The 18982-nt window shown below is 37.7% G+C and overlaps 1 protein-coding gene across 1 annotated transcript in view; it reads left to right on the top strand.

Moving 5' to 3' along the window:
• The first annotated feature begins 6515 nt into the window (after positions 1-6515).
• LOC142242422 (endoplasmic reticulum aminopeptidase 2) overlaps positions 6516-18982 on the top strand; it is a 108602-nt gene continuing 96135 nt past the window's right edge. Inside the window, exons 1-2 of the mRNA XM_075314001.1 lie at positions 6516-6766; positions 12851-12991. Coding sequence (XP_075170116.1) covers positions 6724-6766; positions 12851-12991 — 184 coding nt within the window. The 5' untranslated portion in view covers positions 6516-6723. The remainder of the gene's footprint in view (positions 6767-12850; positions 12992-18982) is intronic.

The following is an 18982-nucleotide window of genomic DNA, read 5'->3' as shown; positions in this document are numbered from 1 at the left end:
CCTATTTGAAACAAAAAAATTACCCAGTAAAAATATGAAAAAAGCGAGTTATATTTTCTGCCCTAACCAATAATAAATTAATTTTTTGATCAGCAGAAACAATATTAAATGGTCTTCCTGACCAATTTACTTTATTTACGTGGTGTTTTGGAGAAAAATAAAATTCTTTAGAAAATTCTGGACCGGCGGATCTAAATTCTATCCAATTAATTAAATTGTTAAAAATTAAAAAGCTCAACGAATTTACAAAAAACTATTTGAAGCAATATTTATTGTTGAACGATTAGAAACAGAAAAAAGAATACAGAATTTTATTTTCTAAATGACATAATATAAAAGTCAAATTCATAGACTACTACGATAGATAGATGACAAGTAGAAATTATTTAAATTGTACAAAGTGTGAATATAAAAACTTCAACACGCCTCCTCAAATTAAATAATTTCTTGAACACCCATTGATGATATAAATTGTTTATGTTTGATTCGAGGTAGTGGTTTTGTTAAAACGTCAGCAGGCATTTCACTCGTAGCCATATATTGAATATCGACAACTTTATCTTCAATTGATTGACGAATAAAATGATACCTATAATCAATATGTTTGGTTCGAGAATGATGTCCGCCATATTGGGCCATCGCTTGAGCACTTTGTGAATCGCTATAAATTTTTGTCGGATTGGTATCAACAAATCCCAATTCGGATGTTAAATATCGCAAGTAGTAGGCCTCTTTAGCTGCCTCAGACAGTGCTATATATTCAGATTCGGCACTCGAAGTAGCAACTACACGCTGTTTTCTTGATTCCCAAGATATTACGGCTCCTGCGAGTGTAAAACAAAATCCAGTTTGCGACTTTCTATCATTAGAATCATTCGCCCAACTAGCGTCGACGTATCCGATGATGGGCAAACCAGATTTTTTATAAGTCAGAGTAAAAGTTTGCGTTGAATTCAAATATTTTAATACATTCAGTGCTGCATTCCAATGTTGCTTACGGGGGTCGGAATTGAATTGAGATAGCATATTGACACTACATGCTATATCTGGTCTACTAAATACCGAGAGATGCAATAGAGATCCGATGAGCTCTTGATATTTGGTGGTATTTACTTTATCAGCTTCTTCTGGAATTTTTGGTTCTTTCTCAAGACAAATTTGTGGTTGCATTGGAATTTTGACAAGCTTTGAATTTTCTTGACCGTACTTTTGAATTAAATTAGATATATAACCAGGTTGTGATATCGATATTGAGTTATCAGAAATATTGACTTCCAAACCAATACAATGCTTTGGTTGTCCTAAGTCTTTTACTCTAAAATTATTTTTGAGAGTAACTATAAGACGGTCAACTTCGTTGTTATTATCTGACGCTATAAGGATATCATCAACATATAAAGTGACAATAGTTGTGGAACCATTAACATTTTTATAATAAACACATTGGTCGTAATTCGATTGCTTCAATCCAAATTGTTTAAAAACGCTATCTATTCGCTTAAACCATTGTCGAGCTGCTTGTTTTAAACCATATATACCTTTTTTGAGTTTGCATACCTTATTCCGATCTTGGACAAACCCTTCAGGTTGACTCATGTAAATTTCTTCCTCCAAGTTACCATTAAGGAATGCCGACGATATATCCAGCTGTCGAAGTTTCAAATTTTTCTCAGCACTAAGAGCATACACTAATCGAATAGTACTTTGGCGAACAACTGGTGCAAAGGTATCCATATAGTCAATGCCGTATTTTTGGGCATAGCCTTTCGCCACCAGCCTGGCTTTTCTTTTGTCGACACGACCATCTGGAAAACATTTTGTCTTAAAAACCCATCTGCAATCAATTGGCCTTTTTCCAGTGGGCAAATCAACTAGGTCCCAAACATCATTTTCTATAAGAGATTCAAATTCTTGCAACATGGCATTATACCAGTCATTAGAGCTATTTGACTCCATTGCCTCTTTATACGTTTTAGGATCACAATGTCCGATATTCACGGCCGCGCAAGCAGAATTCTTACCTTTAGCCCATGATCTTAAACTTTGTTTTATAGAACTTACCATGGGAATATTCACTTCAACTTCAGATGCCCCGCCTCCTTCTTCTACAAGTAATTCTGGGTCATCTATGCTGTCAACAAATATATCTGGCTCTTCATCACCTTGATCTGTTATTTGATTGTCTTCTTGTATTTGCTCATTTTCCAGTTGTGAGTTATGATTTTCTTCTTCTTCTTTATTTTCTTGAAATTCATAAAATCTCCGCCATTCTTGATTATTTCCATCAGATTGATAAAATGCATTCTCCAAGAATTTTACATTTCGATTTTTCTGTATGAGAATGGTTCCTGGTTTCCACAGACGATACGCTTTAGATTCTTCGTCATAACCGACCATAATATATTCATCGCTTCGTGGCATAAATTTCGATTTCGGCTTTTTCTTGTTCAAACCATATGCTATACATCCAATTTTACGAAAATGACTGACAGTAGGCATTTTTCCAGTCCACAGTTCTTCGGCTGTTTTATCAAGGTTCAGTTTAGTTGGACACCGGTTTCTTATATATGCCGCAGTGTGTACAAGTTCTCCCCATAAAGATTCTGGTAAGGTTGCTTCCATCATAAAACATCTTACCATTTCGACAAGAGTTCTGTTCATCCTCTCAGCAACGCCGTTTTGCTGAGGGGTGTATTCAACAGTCAATTGCCGTTTGATTCCACATTTGTGGAGAAAAGATGAAAATTCTTTACTAATAAGTTCAGGTGCATTGTCACTCCTTAAACATTTAATCTTCTTTCCAGTTTGGAGTTCCACGGCTTTCTTAAAATTTTGAAACGTCTTCAAATATTCACTTTTATTTTCCAAGCAATAAACGAAAACTTTTCTTGAAAAATCATCGATGAAAGTAGCAAAATATAATCTTCCTCCTAGAGATTCGACTTGCATGGGTCCACAAAGATCTGTGTGTATCAAAGCCAAAAGTTCTTTAGCAGACTTTTCATTTTTCTTTGGAAATGGTTCACGTGTCTGTTTGGACCTTATACACACACTGCAGTTATCGTCTTGATTCTTGATATCTGGCAAACCATAAACCATCTTCTTCGATTGCAATTGTTTTAGGTCACCAAAATTCAAGTGGCCAAACCGAGTATGCCATAAACCAAATTTCGTTGTGGTAGATGAAACTCTCTTACAATCTGCACTGACATGAGATTTCAGCAAATATAAACCGTTTTCTTTTACAGTTTCCATAAAAGTGGCTTTTCCTTTCAAAATTTTCGCAGAATTTCCTTTCATTATAACTTCGTAGCCCAAATCCGTAATTTTAGACATAGAAATCAGATTTCCTCCAAGAAGTGGGACAAATAATGTATTGTTCAATCGAATATTCTTTTTCTTTCCGCCAACTAGTAAATTGAGAACAACTGTTCCAATACCTTCGGCTTTCACGACAGTATCATCAGCAAGGGTCACTTTGGCATCATAATCTTTGTTCATGTCAGTAAAGAGCTTTTCATCAACACACATATGGGAGGTAGCTCCGCTATCAAAGCACCATTCAGAATACGACTTGTCCTTTGTAGTATTTACCTTATGATCTTTACAACCCTGGGCCTTTTCACCATGAATTTTTGCTGTTTGGTTTCGTTCAAGTTTGACTCTACAGTCCTTAGCTTTGTGTCCCTTCTTGCCACATCTATGACAATTATACTGAAAGTTCTTATCTGACATACCTGAATAATTCGACTGATATTTTTCATGTTTTCTGTTCCATCTTTTTGCTTTTAACGCATTTTCGGCTTCATCGTTATCCTTTTCAACACCAGCTTCCAACAATCTTGACCGTAACAAATTCAGCGATGGAAACTCATTGGCAGTATCAAATGCGGCTCGGATTTCTTTAAATGTGTCTGATAAACCATCAAGCAAAATAACTACCAATAGACTTTCATCGAGATTAACATCCATTTCCGATAAAGAAGATACACAAATATCAAATTCAATCAGATATTCGGACACATTTTGAAAAGACGACATTTTCAGACTGAGTAACTTACGGAAATATTCAGCTTTGCGTCTGGTTGACTTACGGTCATATGTTTCTTGAAAATATTTCCAAATTTCTCTGGCTGTTTTGAAATTCTTGACCATTCTTACTATGTTTGACTCCAAGGATATGATAATCTCTGATCGAGCATCCAATGCCAGTTCATCAAAAATTCTTTGTTGCTCCAATCGTCTATCACGATCATCTTGTTGTGCTGCAGTTGCTCCTTCTGGCAAATCTGGAACTATTGGTCGTTTTTCTTCACTATTCACAAATTTCAACAATCTTGCTTTTTGTAAAACAGCTTCCATTTGAGTTTTCCAAGTTCCATAATTGGTGCCATTAAATAATGGTATTCTGCCATTCAAACTAGCCATCTTGAACTAATTATGACAATTTCTATACTTCTTTAGCAATGGTTATGATTCTGGGCCCATAACCTGTTAAAAATTAAAAAGCTCAACGAATTTACAAAAAACTATTTGAAGCAATATTTATTGTTGAACGATTAGAAACAGAAAAAAGAATACAGAATTTTATTTTCTAAATGACATAATATAAAAGTCAAATTCATAGACTACTACGATAGATAGATGACAAGTAGAAATTATTTAAATTGTACAAAGTGTGAATATAAAAACTTCAACATAAATTCTATCCAATATCGATAGATCTCTTCATGCTTTTTCATATGGTGTATGGGTCATAGTGGGACAATTGTTCTCCAAAAGGCACCGGAGGTAAAATCTGCTTCTCCAAAAGGCACCGGAGGTCAAATCTGGGGATCGGTTTATATGGGGGCTATATATAATTATGGACTGATATGAACCAATTCCTGCATGGTTGTTGGATACCATATACTAACATCACGTACCAAATTTCAGCCGAATCGGATGAATTTTGCTCTTCCAAGGGGCTCCGGAGGTCAAATCTGGGGATCGGTTTATATGGGGCTATATATAATTATGGACCGATTTCGACCAATTTTTGCAAGGGTGTTTGAGGCCATATATTAACACCACGTACCAAATTTCAACTAATTCAGATGAATTTTGGTCTTCCAAGAGGCTCCGGAAGTCAAATCTGGTGATCGGTTTATATGGGGGCTATATATAATTATAGACCGATGTTGACCAATTTTTGCATGGTCATTAGAGACCATATACTTACATAATGTACCAAATTTCAGCCGGATCGGATGAAATTTGCTTCTCTTAGAGGCTCCGCAAGACAAATCGGGGGATCGGTTTATATGGGGGCTATATATAATTATGGACCGATGTTGACCAATTTTTGCATGGTTGTTAGAGACCATATACTATCCCCGCAAGCCAAATTTGGGGGTCCGTTTATATGGGGGCTATACGTAAAAGTGGACCGATATGGCCCATTTGCAATACCATCCGACCTACATCAATAACAACTACTTGTGCCAAGTTTCAAGTCGATAGCTTGTTTCGTTCGGAAGTTAGCGTGATTTCAACAGACAGATCGACTCAGAATTTCACCACGACACAGAATATATATACTTTATGGGGTCTTAGAGCAATATTTCGATGTGTTACAAACGGAATGACAAAGTTAATATACCCCCATCCTATGGTGGAGGGTATAAAAAAGCGAGTTATAAAAAATTGAATTAAAAGAACTTCCTGTGTACTTAAAATAAAAAACATCTCTGGGAGGACATTTTTGGAAGTGTTTTTAAAGGTGTGCTTTTAGAAGAACTTCCAAATTGTTTTACTGGGTTGTTTGTGTACGTTAATCAAATGAAATAGAAAAGAGGAACAAGTTATATAGAAATGAAATATAAATATTTCTCCCAAAATGGTTCAGAGCTACTTACATTTTTAAAATTTTAACTCAAATGCGTCCATCTTGAACTTCGTATGGCGCTAAAGTCATATTTGCAATTCCTACAATTTTCCAGTTATTTTTCCTTCAAACTATAAAATTTTCTTTAAGTGTGTGCATAAGTTAGAGTTTAGCTGATGAAATTGAAAATAAATCTGTAAAAACGGAATAAACTTATACATTTTTTGGCAATTTCCTTTACAACTTTGTGGGGAATTTAAAATTTTACTTTCTTTAAAATTAATTATTAAAGAAAAATAACCGTAAAAATGGCTGCCTTAATATATAATATAATCAAATTTTTTAATTTATCGACAAATATTTACTTGTTTTTTATAATATCACCGCTTTAATACAGTTTAAATTCTCTAAAATCAACCTACATTTCCTTTACTGGTGGTTCTACAGTTTTTGAGTGTATATTAAGTATAAAAATATAAAAAATCCCAATTTCTTTTATTTACAATATCTAAAGAAAATTTGCATTTAAATAAAGTGAAATCAACAACGTTTTTGTTTTCAAAATAAAATAATTATGCAAGTGAAACATAATCAATTTCTTTTTATGAAATAGGAAATTAAAAAAAAAAACAAAATAAATAAATTTAAATAGAAACATATATACAAAAAATATATAAATATTGAAAAAGTGTTTTGTACGACCACACAGCCTCCAGTATTGCAAAATTGTCGCGTTTAAGCAAAAGGTTTAATCGAACGTATTGGCAGGAAGACAAAGCGGTAGTGGCCCCGTTAAGATTTCGATCGTTGGCGGTGGTCAAAGGGGTTCGAAAGTTTGGCGACGTGAACGTATCGAAATGACAAATGATCCAGATTTGGATGATTGTGCTTTTCTATCAGGTAAAATATATTGTAGAACAAATAAACATATTACAAAATTAAATTATGAATATAAACTGTGAAATGTAATTTCCATTTATACACAGAAAAACCAGAATAAAAATTGAACTGTTTTATGGAAAGAATGAATTCCATTTTTTATAGCCATAATGCATAGTTAAAATAACGGGATTTTTTGAATTATTAACTAACATTTACAAATTTCTTCCTTCTCATAAAAGCAAAAATGAACTAAAAGTAAAGAAAAAATCATTGGCTTCAAATCATTGCCATATTAACCACGCCGTAATTCTATTTTTGATAAATGTACCAAAAATTTTCTTCTGTCTTAGTTAACATTGAACTTATTTATAAGTTCATTGAAATTTATACCCACGTTTAGTTCATAAGATTTTTGAGACATCCTGGAAATAAAGAAAATTTCATTGTGTTGGGGAACCCTTTTTGTATTGGGCTCGAACCAGGTCTTCCAGGTCTTCAAATACATGGCCTTCTCTGTGACTAGAGCTGTCTTTTTCCATATCGGAAAAAAAAGGTTGGCGAGAAGCCTACCAAGGAGTCCGAGGTACCGAGCATAAGCCGCAAGACTGGGGATAGGCACCAGGGTTAAGGAGGCGAGGAACCGTCCAAGAATATACCCGAGGCTATGTCGGAAAGCCAGGAATCGGAGCTAAGGGAAAAGCAAGGGATGCGATCAGCTGCCCAAAGAATTGTCCAAAAAAGAAACTGAGGATAGGACTGATGACAGGACTGATGACAGGACCGAGGATAAGCCACAGGACTGGGGATAGGCACCAGGGTCAAGGAGGCGAGGAACCGTCCAAGGATATACCCGAAGCTATGTCGGAAAGCCAGGAAACGGAGCTAAGGGAAAAGCAAGGGATGCGATTAGCTGCCCAAAGAATTGTCCAAAAAAGAAACTGAGGACAGGCCGAAAGGTCCGGAATTGGGATCGAGGAAAACACAGGGATATGATTGGTCGCCCAAAGTATTATCCAAAGAGGGAACTAAGAGCATGCCGCAAAGAGAGGAATCGGGTCGAGGCAAATATAGGGAGGCGATGAAAGCTTCGAATCCTAATCAAATTCCCTATTGGAAAAAGGATGATCCAAAGGCCTTCGAGGAGAGTTGTCCACTCCGCGAACGGAAATCTGCTCATGATGACAGGGGAGATAGGCTAAGACAGGGGAGATTGGTAAATAATTTCGAAGGTAAAGAATTCCAAAGACTTTACAATAGGGCACGTCGTAAAAAGAATGAGGTATATTGGGATGCATATCACAGAAGGCTCAGAGAATACAATCAAATTACAAGGACAGCGAAACGGAAGTTATTATGCGGCTAGAAAGACATCGTTATCGAGATTTTAAGAATGAAGGAATTACTCTCAAAAACCCATAATACAGGGAAGCGAAGAAGGCGTCGAATCCCGAGAAGATACACTAATGGAGAAGGAGAGATCCAAGGGCCTACGAGGAGAGTTGTCCACCCCGCGAAAGGCAATCTACCCGCGATAAACCCTAAATGAGAGGGGAGATTCGTATCAGAGGAATTACTCTATACATACATATACATAATACAGGGAAGCGAAGAAGGCATCGAATCCCAAGAGGATGACCTAATGGAGAAAGGATGATCCAAGGGCTTTGGAGGAGATTTGTCATCACCGTGTAATCCAGGAGTTTTCGTGGGTCTACCCACGAATACACGGGAAATTCGTAACATTGGGAAGGAGGTCCGAAGATTTTGCAATAGGGAACATCATAAAATGGATAAAGAATTTATTCTCTAAAACCCATAATGCAAGGAGGCGAAGAAGCCAGCGAATACTGAGAAGATGCCCTAATGGTGAAAGGATGCTCCAAGGGCTTTGGAGGAGATTTGTCCTCTCCCCGATATGAAATCTACCCACGAAAAACCCTAGAGGATATTTCCGGCACTCCTTCATGAGGAGGTTGACAATATAGCGCTCCACTTAGCCGAAATATATACAAGGGCTTTGGAGGAGATTTGTCCTCTCCGTGTAATCCAGGAGTTTTCGTGGGTCTACCCACGATTACACGGGAAATTCGTAACATTGGGAAGGAGGTCCGAAGATTTTGCAAGAGGGAACATCATAAAATGGATAAAGAAATTATTCTCTAAAACCCATAATGCAGGGAGGCGAAGAAGCCAGCGAATACTGAGAAGATGCCCTAATGGTGAAAGGATGCTTCAAGGGCTTTTAAATCTACCCACGAAAAACCCTAGAGGATATTTCCGGCACTCCTTCACGAGGAGGTTGACAATATAGCGCTCCACTTAGCCGAAATATATACGGCTTGTCTTAGATTCACATAAATTCCAAAACCCTTGCAAACGGCAAAGGTAGTCTTCGTACTCAAACCCGGTAAAAGCGAGTTATGTATATCCAAAGGCATAAAGATCAAAAAGTCTAACACCATTCCTTCGGAAGACAATGGAACGCGTGGTTGACACTATGGTAAAAGGGTGAATTTCGGGAGAAATGTTACGTCATAAGCAGCATAGCACGCATATTTAAAGAATGTCGGTGCAGACGACCTTGCTTAAGGTGGTACATACTGTCGAGAGGTCTTTCTCTATTAAGACGTACACGCTAGATGTGTCTAGATTGAAGGAGCTTTCTGCAGGATGGCAGAAAATGTCCTGAGGGTGGAATATGACTGGGCAATACCCAGTGGCCTGAATGTTAACACGCAGAAGAGAGAATTATGCCTACTGACTAAAAGTTCTAAAAATTCCCATATATCAAACGTAGTGTTTTGGGCAAGACGAAACCAGTGTCTGAGCAAATAAAGTACTTAGGAGTAACCTTAGACAGGAAAAAGAATTGAAAGAGTTACATCAATGAAAGGATTGAGAAAGCCTACAGATGTTGGGCACTACGAAGAAGAGCGGCGGCTCTAAAAGGGGCCTGAATCCAAAAGTGAAGATTATAGCGTAACAATTTCAATCCTGACATACGTGTCGTAGTCTGGCAGACCATATAGAAATTTTGCAACGGCTCCAACGGACATGTTGTCACGGCATAGCTGGGGCAATGAAGGTCACGTCAACCAGAGCCTTGGAGGCGATACTGAATTTAATATCAATAGATATCCCGACCAAAAGCGTAGACGCCATGACTGCGTTGAGATTGAGGATATTGGGAAAATGGACGAACACACAACACATGGCGAACCATAACTTAACTTAACCTTAACCTTATGGCGAACCATCGAAGGAGACGGATCCATGTTCGTTTACCTGAGGTGGTCATAGTTGCCGAGTGTGACATTCTGATGCGAAAAAGATGGTTCTGGGAGAATGGGACCCCAGGACAGATACCAGAGAAAAATAACTGCTACACCGATGGATCGAAGATGGGTCAGAGGACGGGACTGGAGGTTCCAGGCGCCGAGATTGTCACAAAACGTGAATATAACAGATGACAGTGGGGTAATGAAGGTAATGGCAGACATTACGGTTTGATCGCGATCTGTTTTGGAATGCAAAAACATGATCTGCACATACTAGCAATACGGCAGGATCCGCATCATATGGGTGCATGGGCATGAGGAAAGGTAAAGGCAAATGAACTGGCGATAAGAGCTAGGACACATAGGGAACTTAGATAACGTAAAACCAATAGAGGCAATCCGAGCCGAGTTGTATCAATGAGCATTGGAATACACATAAAGCGATATGGACCAACGCAACGGTCGGAAAGGCGACGAAAGTAGTATGGGGTGACCTAGACAAGAAAAAGTCGGGAGAACTACTCAAGGATAGTAGGACGAGGTGAGCAGGACTCAAGGAGAATGGGAAGATAGTCAGGAGGGCTGTGGTAATAATGACCTAGAATTGAGAGTACATTTGCGTCGAATAAATGCAGCAGAACTATTGGAGAACTATTCAAGGAGTGTAGGAGAATAATGACCTGGAATTGAAAGCACATTTGCGCCGAATAGAAGCAGCAGAGGATGGTTCATGTTGGGAGAGTTTTGAGATGATGACACCATGAACACTACAGTCGGAAGGGTGCCGAAAATACTATAGGGCCACCAAGACAAGAAAAAGACTGGAGAACTACTCAAGGAGAATAGTAGGAGGTGAGCAGGACTCAGGGAGATTGGGAGGACAGCCAGGAGGGACGTGGGAATAATGACCTAACAGGTTGGCTGATAAGTCCTCGGTCTAACAAAGAAAAACACATTTTTTTTTTGTCAAAATTCGTTTTTATTATTCAACATAGTTCCCTTGAAGAGCGATACAACGATTATAACGACCTTCCAATTTTTTGATACCATTTTGGTAGTACTCCTTCGGTTTTGTCTCAAAATAGGCCTCAGTTTCGGCGATCACCTCTTCATTGCAGCCAATTTTTTTCCCTGCGAGCATCCTTTTGATAAAACAGAGGACATTACTTTGCCAGCGGACTTTTGAGTCTTTCCACGCTTCGGAGACGGTTCACCGGTCGCTGTCTACTCAGCCGACTGTCGATTGGACTCAGGAGTGTAGTGATGGAGCCATGTTTCATCCATTGTCACATATCGACGGAAAAACTCGGGTGTATTACGAATTAACAGCTGCAAACACCGCTCAGAATCATCAACACGTTGTTGTGTTTGATCAAATGTGAGCTCGCGCGGCACCCATTTTGCGCAGAGCTTCCGCATATCCAAATATTGATGAATGATATGACCAAAACGTTCCCTTGATATCTTTAAGGCCTCTTCTAACTCGATCAACTTTATTTTACGGTCATTCAAAATCATTTTGTGGATTTTTTTGATGTTTTCGTCGGTAACCACCTCTTTCAGGCGTCCACTGCGTTCACCGTCCTCCGTGCTCATTTCACCACGCTTGAATTTTGCATACCAATCAATTATTGTTGATTTCCCTGGGGCAGAGTCCGGAAACTCATTATCAAGCCAAGTTTTTGCTTCCACCGTATTTTTTCCATTCAGCAAACAGTATTTTATCGAAACACGAAATTCCTTTTTATCCATTTTTTCACAATAACAAAAGTTGCTTCACAAAAGACGGTCTATCTCACAAACTAATTGACTTACAGACGTCAAATTTTGACAAGAATCATTTGAAGGTTGGCACTATATAAAAATAATATACATTTAATACTAGCGACGCCATCTATGTGTCAGACCGGGGACTTATCAGCCAACCTGTTTGAATTGAAAGTACATTTGCGCTCAATAGAAGCAGCATGGAGAAGAACATGGAAACCGTGAACACCACCTATGTCAATGCCTTGCCTCTACTAGGCAGAGATTTTACCATATCGGGACCTGGTCCAGCTTAGAAACAGGGACTGGACACAAATTAGGACAAACAGTTTTTGCAATAAAATAAGAGTACAATGAAAAGAACAAGTTAGAGCTCACAAAAAGCCGAATACTGGTTTATGCGTCGTCCAGACTATAAGTTTATAATGACGGAATGTCTGTGGTTGCAAAGAATCTTATAGTGTGGCCAAGAGGTACGAATTGTCGGCGATAACAAAAATATCGTTATCGATCACATTAATAAGTTGCGGTATCTGCTATGTCTTCGATCATAACTTATAAAATGGTCAATATTTCGGATATGTCGCAACAAGTTGGACACGGAAAAACTTATAGTTTGAACGACGCATTAGGTGTATGTCAGCTGACATGAAACAGGGCAACCTGAAAACTCTATTCAACCTAACCTAACCTATCCAACCACTCTTTCTCTCCCTTTCGTTTCGTTTTAATATAATTGAATAATTCCATGAAATTGTGACAATTCCACAGTGATTACACATAGACTTTGAATATATCCCCATATTTGAATTTCATTGCTGACCATTTTCAATGTTAAACTGTGGTCCATTTTCACAGGTGCATGAGAAAATATCATAAATATTTAATTAGATTTTCAGCCAACGTTGACTTTATGCCTTTTGTATTATTATTGCTGCTCCGGATGATGCTACGCCATATTTTTTTACCATTATATATAAATATACTATTGTACAGACAAACATACATTTGTTCAACTCATTCATTGAATTCTTTTTTTGTTGCGGCATTATTGCAGGTGGCGAATCCAGTGGTGGCCGACAAACACGCAATGGCGTTGCTGTATGCTCACAAAAACGTGCCCTTCTAGTGGCCGGTGTGGTATTGGGCTCACTCCTGCTGACAGCTTTAATAATAGCCTATGCTGGACCATCAACGGGTAAGAGAGATTTTGTTTACAATTTTTCCGAACTCTTTTTGTTTTTGATCATTTTTTCTAGTAGTCAAAAACCCTCTCCTAGGCATAAATACATCGAGACACACACACATAAATGACAACAATTTATCAAACAAACCCCTTACTTCATACCCTAGACATCAAAAAAAAAAAAAATATATCCTAACTTCATTCGAGTTTGAACATCCGGTGTACATTGCTTTCCGTTTCCGTGTTTTTTTCTAATTTTTTTTTGGTATTTGGTTTAGTTTATTGTTTTCATTATTATTCTAACATTTGGTGGGCTATCGTATTTCTCTATTTGTGTTTTTTTTTTTGTTGTGCCGAGCCAACCTTTTTGATAACCTTCATCGTTTGTGAATTTCATAAAAATGTTTATTATTAAAAAAATAAAGCAAAAAGTAAATAATATGGTCATATTAAACAAAAAAGGAGATTTGTGGCTGATGTCATTTGACTGTGGCGAGTGTCTTATTGCATTATGAGGAAGTTATGAAGCCCTGAGAATTATGAGAAAGTTATGGAATAACTAATTAGCTTAACTTTTTATGGGTAATTTTGGGAAAATTACCATTTTTTCCCATAATATTTTAACACGTAGTTCCCTACCCTATACCCTACGCCACACTGTGGAACAGGCTATTATAAGTTAGCGCATACGTCTGTAACACCCAGAAGGAGACGAGATAGAGATATGGTGTCTTTGGCAATAATGTTCAGAGCCGATCCATGAGTCGATCTAGTCATGTCCGTCCGCCTGTCTCACAGTCCTTCGATCTCATACAACGTATACACAAAAAATGAAGGAAGCACCGTATGAAACCGAAACTTTGCATAGCCTCGTTGATGGTTGAATCTAAGGCAAATGCGATGTTTGGTTCTGATCGGACCACTCCTTCACGTACCTCCTCTAAAAAAGGATCAAAAATATCTGATTGCATAAAATGGCGGGATAACACAAATAACAAAATGTCAGTTATTTGGGAATGATTATAGATCACTCTTTGAAATTTTGTATGGTTAGAGCCGAGATATTAGGCAAGTAGTGAGCCAAAGTTTGAGACACTAGGTGCAGCGGAACCCTACTGACAGGCCTCTAAAATTGGTCCCCCCGACCAGCGTTACCGTTGTGCCATTTTAGTGGCATATTTGCAATTTTTTGGCCGGTGCCACTAAATGTGATACTTTTCCCGATTTTGAGCCACTTTTCTAATAATGTGTGCCACTTTTTCAAAAGTTTAAATTGTATGGGATGTTTACACCATAAAGAGATGTGTTATTCAAAACAAGTATATACGGCCGTAAGTTCGGCCAGGCCGTCCATCATGTACCCTCCACCATGGATTGCGTAGAAACTTCTACTGAAGACTGTCATCCACAATCGAATTACTTGGGTTTCGGTAACACTTGCCGATGGCAAGGTATCTTAAAACTTCCTAACACCGTAATATATACCACATACTCCATACGTGGTATATATTAAACTAAAAAAGGCCGATTAAATACTTATATAATTAAGTTTAAAGTTTTTATAGAAATAAAATTTTGACAAAATAAAATTTTGACAACATTTTCTATAGAAGTAAAATTTGTAAAAAAAAAAATCTATAGATATAAAATTTGGAAAAAATTTTCTATAGAAATAAAACTTTAGCAAAATTTTCTATAGAAATAAAAATTTAACAAAATTTTCTATAGAAATAAAATTTTTTTTGTTTTGTTATTGTTGGTTTTGTTCTTTAAGCATTGTTGTTGTTTTTTTTTTTATTTCAGCTTAAAACCATACATTGACTAAACTACAAGAGTAGCTTAACCAACAGAGGAAAAGAATGTTTGTCAAATTTATTTGGGCAAAGCCCTATAGACTGCAAGGTGGTTGGATGGACGCACGTTTCGGAATTACCACATTCCTCATCAGCATCCTCTACTTGCAGCAAAATTATCAACCAATTATCAGAATAAATTCAGGCAGTTTATTAAACCCAACAAAAACCACACTTGAACCCTCCGAAAAAAGGTTTTACATTGATAGCCGGCTTATGCCAAATAAATTCGAAACAAACATATCTCTTTTCCTATGCCACTGTCAAATCATCGATTTGAATTCACATGGCTGGGTTTATTTTGAGCGTGCCTCCTCTTCTTTTTCCATTTGTTTTGTTTTGTTATTGTTGGTTTTGTTCTTTAAGCATTGTTGTTGTTTTTTTTTTTATTTCAGCTTAAAACCATACATTGACTAAACTACAAGAGTAGCTTAACCAACAGAGGAAAAGAATGTTTGTCAAATTTATTTGGGCAAAGCCCTATAGACTGCAAGGTGGTTGGATGGACGCACGTTTCGGAATTACCACATTCCTCATCAGCATCCTCTACTTGCAGCAAAATTATCAACCAATTATCAGAATAAATTCAGGCAGTTTATTAAACCCAACAAAAACCACACTTGAACCCTCCGAAAAAAGGTTTTACATTGATAGCCGGCTTATGCCAAATAAATTCGAAACAAACATATCTCTTTTCCTATGCCACTGTCAAATCATCGATTTGAATTCACATGGCTGGGTTTATTTTGAGCGTGCCTCCTCTTCTTTTTCCATTTGTTTTGTTTTGTTATTGTTGGTTTTGTTCTTTAAGCATTGTTGTTGTTTTTTTTTTTTTTTTTTTTTTTTTTTTATTTCAGCTTAAAACCATACATTGACTAAACTACAAGAGTAGCTTAACCAACAGAGGAAAAGAATGTTTGTCAAATTTATTTGGGCAAAGCCCTATAGACTGCAAGGTGGTTGGATGGACGCACGTTTCGGAATTACCACATTCCTCATCAGCATCCTCTACTTGCAGCAAAATTATCAACCAATTATCAGAATAAATAAATTCAGCTGAAATAAAAAAAAACAACAACAATGCTTAAAGAACAAAACCAACAATAACAAAACAAAACAAATGGAAAAAGAAGAGGAGGCACGCTCAAAATAAACCCAGCCATGTGAATTCAAATCGATGATTTGACAGTGGCATAGGAAAAGAGATATGTTTGTTTCGAATTTATTTGGCATAAGCCGGCTATCAATGTAAAACCTTTTTTCGGAGGGTTCAAGTGTGGTTTTTGTTGGGTTTAATAAACTGCCTGAATTTATTCCGATAATTGGTTGATAATTTTGCTGCAAGTAGAGGATGCTGATGAGGAATGTGGTAATTCCGAAACGTGCGTCCATCCAACCACCTTGCAGTCTATAGGGCTTTGCCCAAATAAATTTGACAAACATTCTTTTCCTCTGTTGGTTAAGCTACTCTTGTAGTTTAGTCAATGTATGGTTTTAAGCTGAAATAAAAAAAACAACAACAATGCTTAAAGAACAAAACCAACAATAACAAAACAAAACAAATGGAAAAAGAAGAGGAGGCACGCTCAAAATAAACCCAGCCATGTGAATTCAAATCGATGATTTGACAGTGGCATAGGAAAAGAGATATGTTTGTTTCGAATTTATTTGGCATAAGCCGGCTATCAATGTAAAACCTTTTTTCGGAGGGTTCAAGTGTGGTTTTTGTTGGGTTTAATAAACTGCCTGAATTTATTCTGATAATTGGTTGATAATTTTGCTGCAAGTAGAGGATGCTGATGAGGAATGTGGTAATTCCGAAACGTGCGTCCATCCAACCACCTTGCAGTCTATAGGGCTTTGCCCAAATAAATTTGACAAACATTCTTTTCCTCTGTTGGTTAAGCTACTCTTGTAGTTTAGTCAATGTATGGTTTTAAGCTGAAATAAAAAAAAAACAACAACAATGCTTAAAGAACAAAACCAACAATAACAAAACAAAACAAATGGAAAAAGAAGAGGAGGCACGCTCAAAATAAACCCAGCCATGTGAATTCAAATCGATGATTTGACAGTGGCATAGGAAAAGAGATATGTTTGTTTCGAATTTATTTGGCATAAGCCGGCTATCAATGTAAAACCTTTTTTCGGAGGGTTCAAGTGTGGTTTTTGTTGGGTTTAATAAACTGCCTGAATTTATTCTGATAATTGGTTGATAATTTTGCTGCAAGTAGAGGATGCTGATGAGGAATGTGGTAATTCCGAAACGTGCGTCCATCCAACCACCTTGCAGTCTATAGGGCTTTGCCCAAATAAATTTGACAAACATTCTTTTCCTCTGTTGGTTAAGCTACTCTTGTAGTTTAGTCAATGTATGGTTTTAAGCTGAAATAAAAAAATAAAATTTTGACAAAATTTTCTATAGAAATAAAATTTTGACAAAAGTTTCTATAGAAATAAAATTTTGACAAAATTTTCTATAGAAATAACATTTTGACAATGTTTTCTATAAAACTAAAATTTTGGTAGATTATTTTTGGCTCGAGTGGCAACCATGATTATGAACCGATATCATATGCTGACACCACGTACCAAATTTCAACCGGATCGGATGAAATTTGCTTCTGAGGCTCCGCAAGCCAAATCTGGGGATCGATTTATATGGGGGCTATATATAATTATGGACCGATATGGACCAATTCCTGCATGGTTGTTGGATACCATATACTAACACCACGTACCAAATTTCAACCGGATCGGATGAATTTTGCTCCTCTAAGTGGCTCCGGAGGTCAAATCTGGGGATCGGCTTATATGGGGGCTATATATAATTATGGACCGATATGGACCAGTTTTTGCATGGTCATTAGAGAACATATACCAACACCATGCACCAAATTTCAGTCGGATCGGATGAAGTTTGCTTCTCTTAGAGGCTCCGCAAGCCAAATCGGGGGATCGGTTTATATGGAGGCTATATATAATTATGGACCGATGTGGACCAATTTTTGGTTATTAGAGACCATATACTAACACCATGTACCAAATTTCAGCCGGATCGGATGAAATTTGGTTTTCTTAGAGGCTCTGAAAGCCAAATCGGGGGATCGGTTTATATGGGGGCTATATGTAATTATGGACCGATATGGACCAATTTCTGCATGGTTGTTAAATACCATATACTAACATCATGTACCAAATTTCAGCCGGATCGGATGAAATTTGCATCTCTTAGAGCAATCGCAAGCCAAATTTGGTGGTCCGTTTATATGGGGGCTATACGTAAAAGTGGACCGATATGGACCAATTTTTGCATGGTTGTTAGAGACCATATACTAACACCATGTAGCAAATTTCAGCCGGATCGGATGAAATTTGCTTCTCTTAGAGCAATCGCAAGCCAAATTTGGGGGTCCGTTTATATAAGGACTTACGTAAAAGTGGACCGATATGGCCCATTTGCAATACCATCCGACCTACATCCGACCTTCAACCGTCGAACTGAACGGACGTGTTTTTTAATAGCGGAGTATTTCATCGTAATAAGTACTTATTACGAATTTCACGTGTGGTGGAAATAATAAACCACCATGCAGCGAAATTCAAAGTCATCCACTTGGTTGCTAACTTCAGGGCCCAGTGGACGGGTAACGACTGAAGTTATAAATTTGGGCATCGACCAAGAGTCAGGCCCAATTAGTCGACCTGTAGACGGGTCGACTGGCGGTGACACTTTGGCAAGTCGAACCTTTTCTAAGGTGACGACATCAAAAGGAGGCAATCCCTCTCGAAAGAGATTCAAGGAACGAAGAAATGCTTTGTTTATCCTAAAGAAATTAGGATCAGTCGACCCAAGCACGTTGTCGGCTAAGCAAAGCGATTCCTTAAAATGGGCTCAAGGAGTTCTTGAAGCTGGAAAAAGGGAACGATCACCGGATGTGCTGCCATCCTCTAAACGGGATCAAAGATCGTTTGCCTCAGTTGCAAAAGACAGCCTTGTGATGGCTATTATTAATAAAGGAGCATTGGACGGTATGATTCCAAGGCAAAAATGGGGGGAAATTGAGAACGCGATGTCTGGTGTCTACTCAGAGGTGCGAAAAAGTTTCCCGGACCAAGTCCTCGACGGCAAGATGCTGGATGGTATCAA

Source organism: Haematobia irritans, chromosome 1, assembly GCF_050003625.1.
Source record: "Haematobia irritans isolate KBUSLIRL chromosome 1, ASM5000362v1, whole genome shotgun sequence".
In the NCBI taxonomy this organism is placed as follows: domain Eukaryota; kingdom Metazoa; phylum Arthropoda; class Insecta; order Diptera; family Muscidae; genus Haematobia; species Haematobia irritans.
This window is presented reverse-complemented; position numbering and strand designations above follow the sequence as displayed.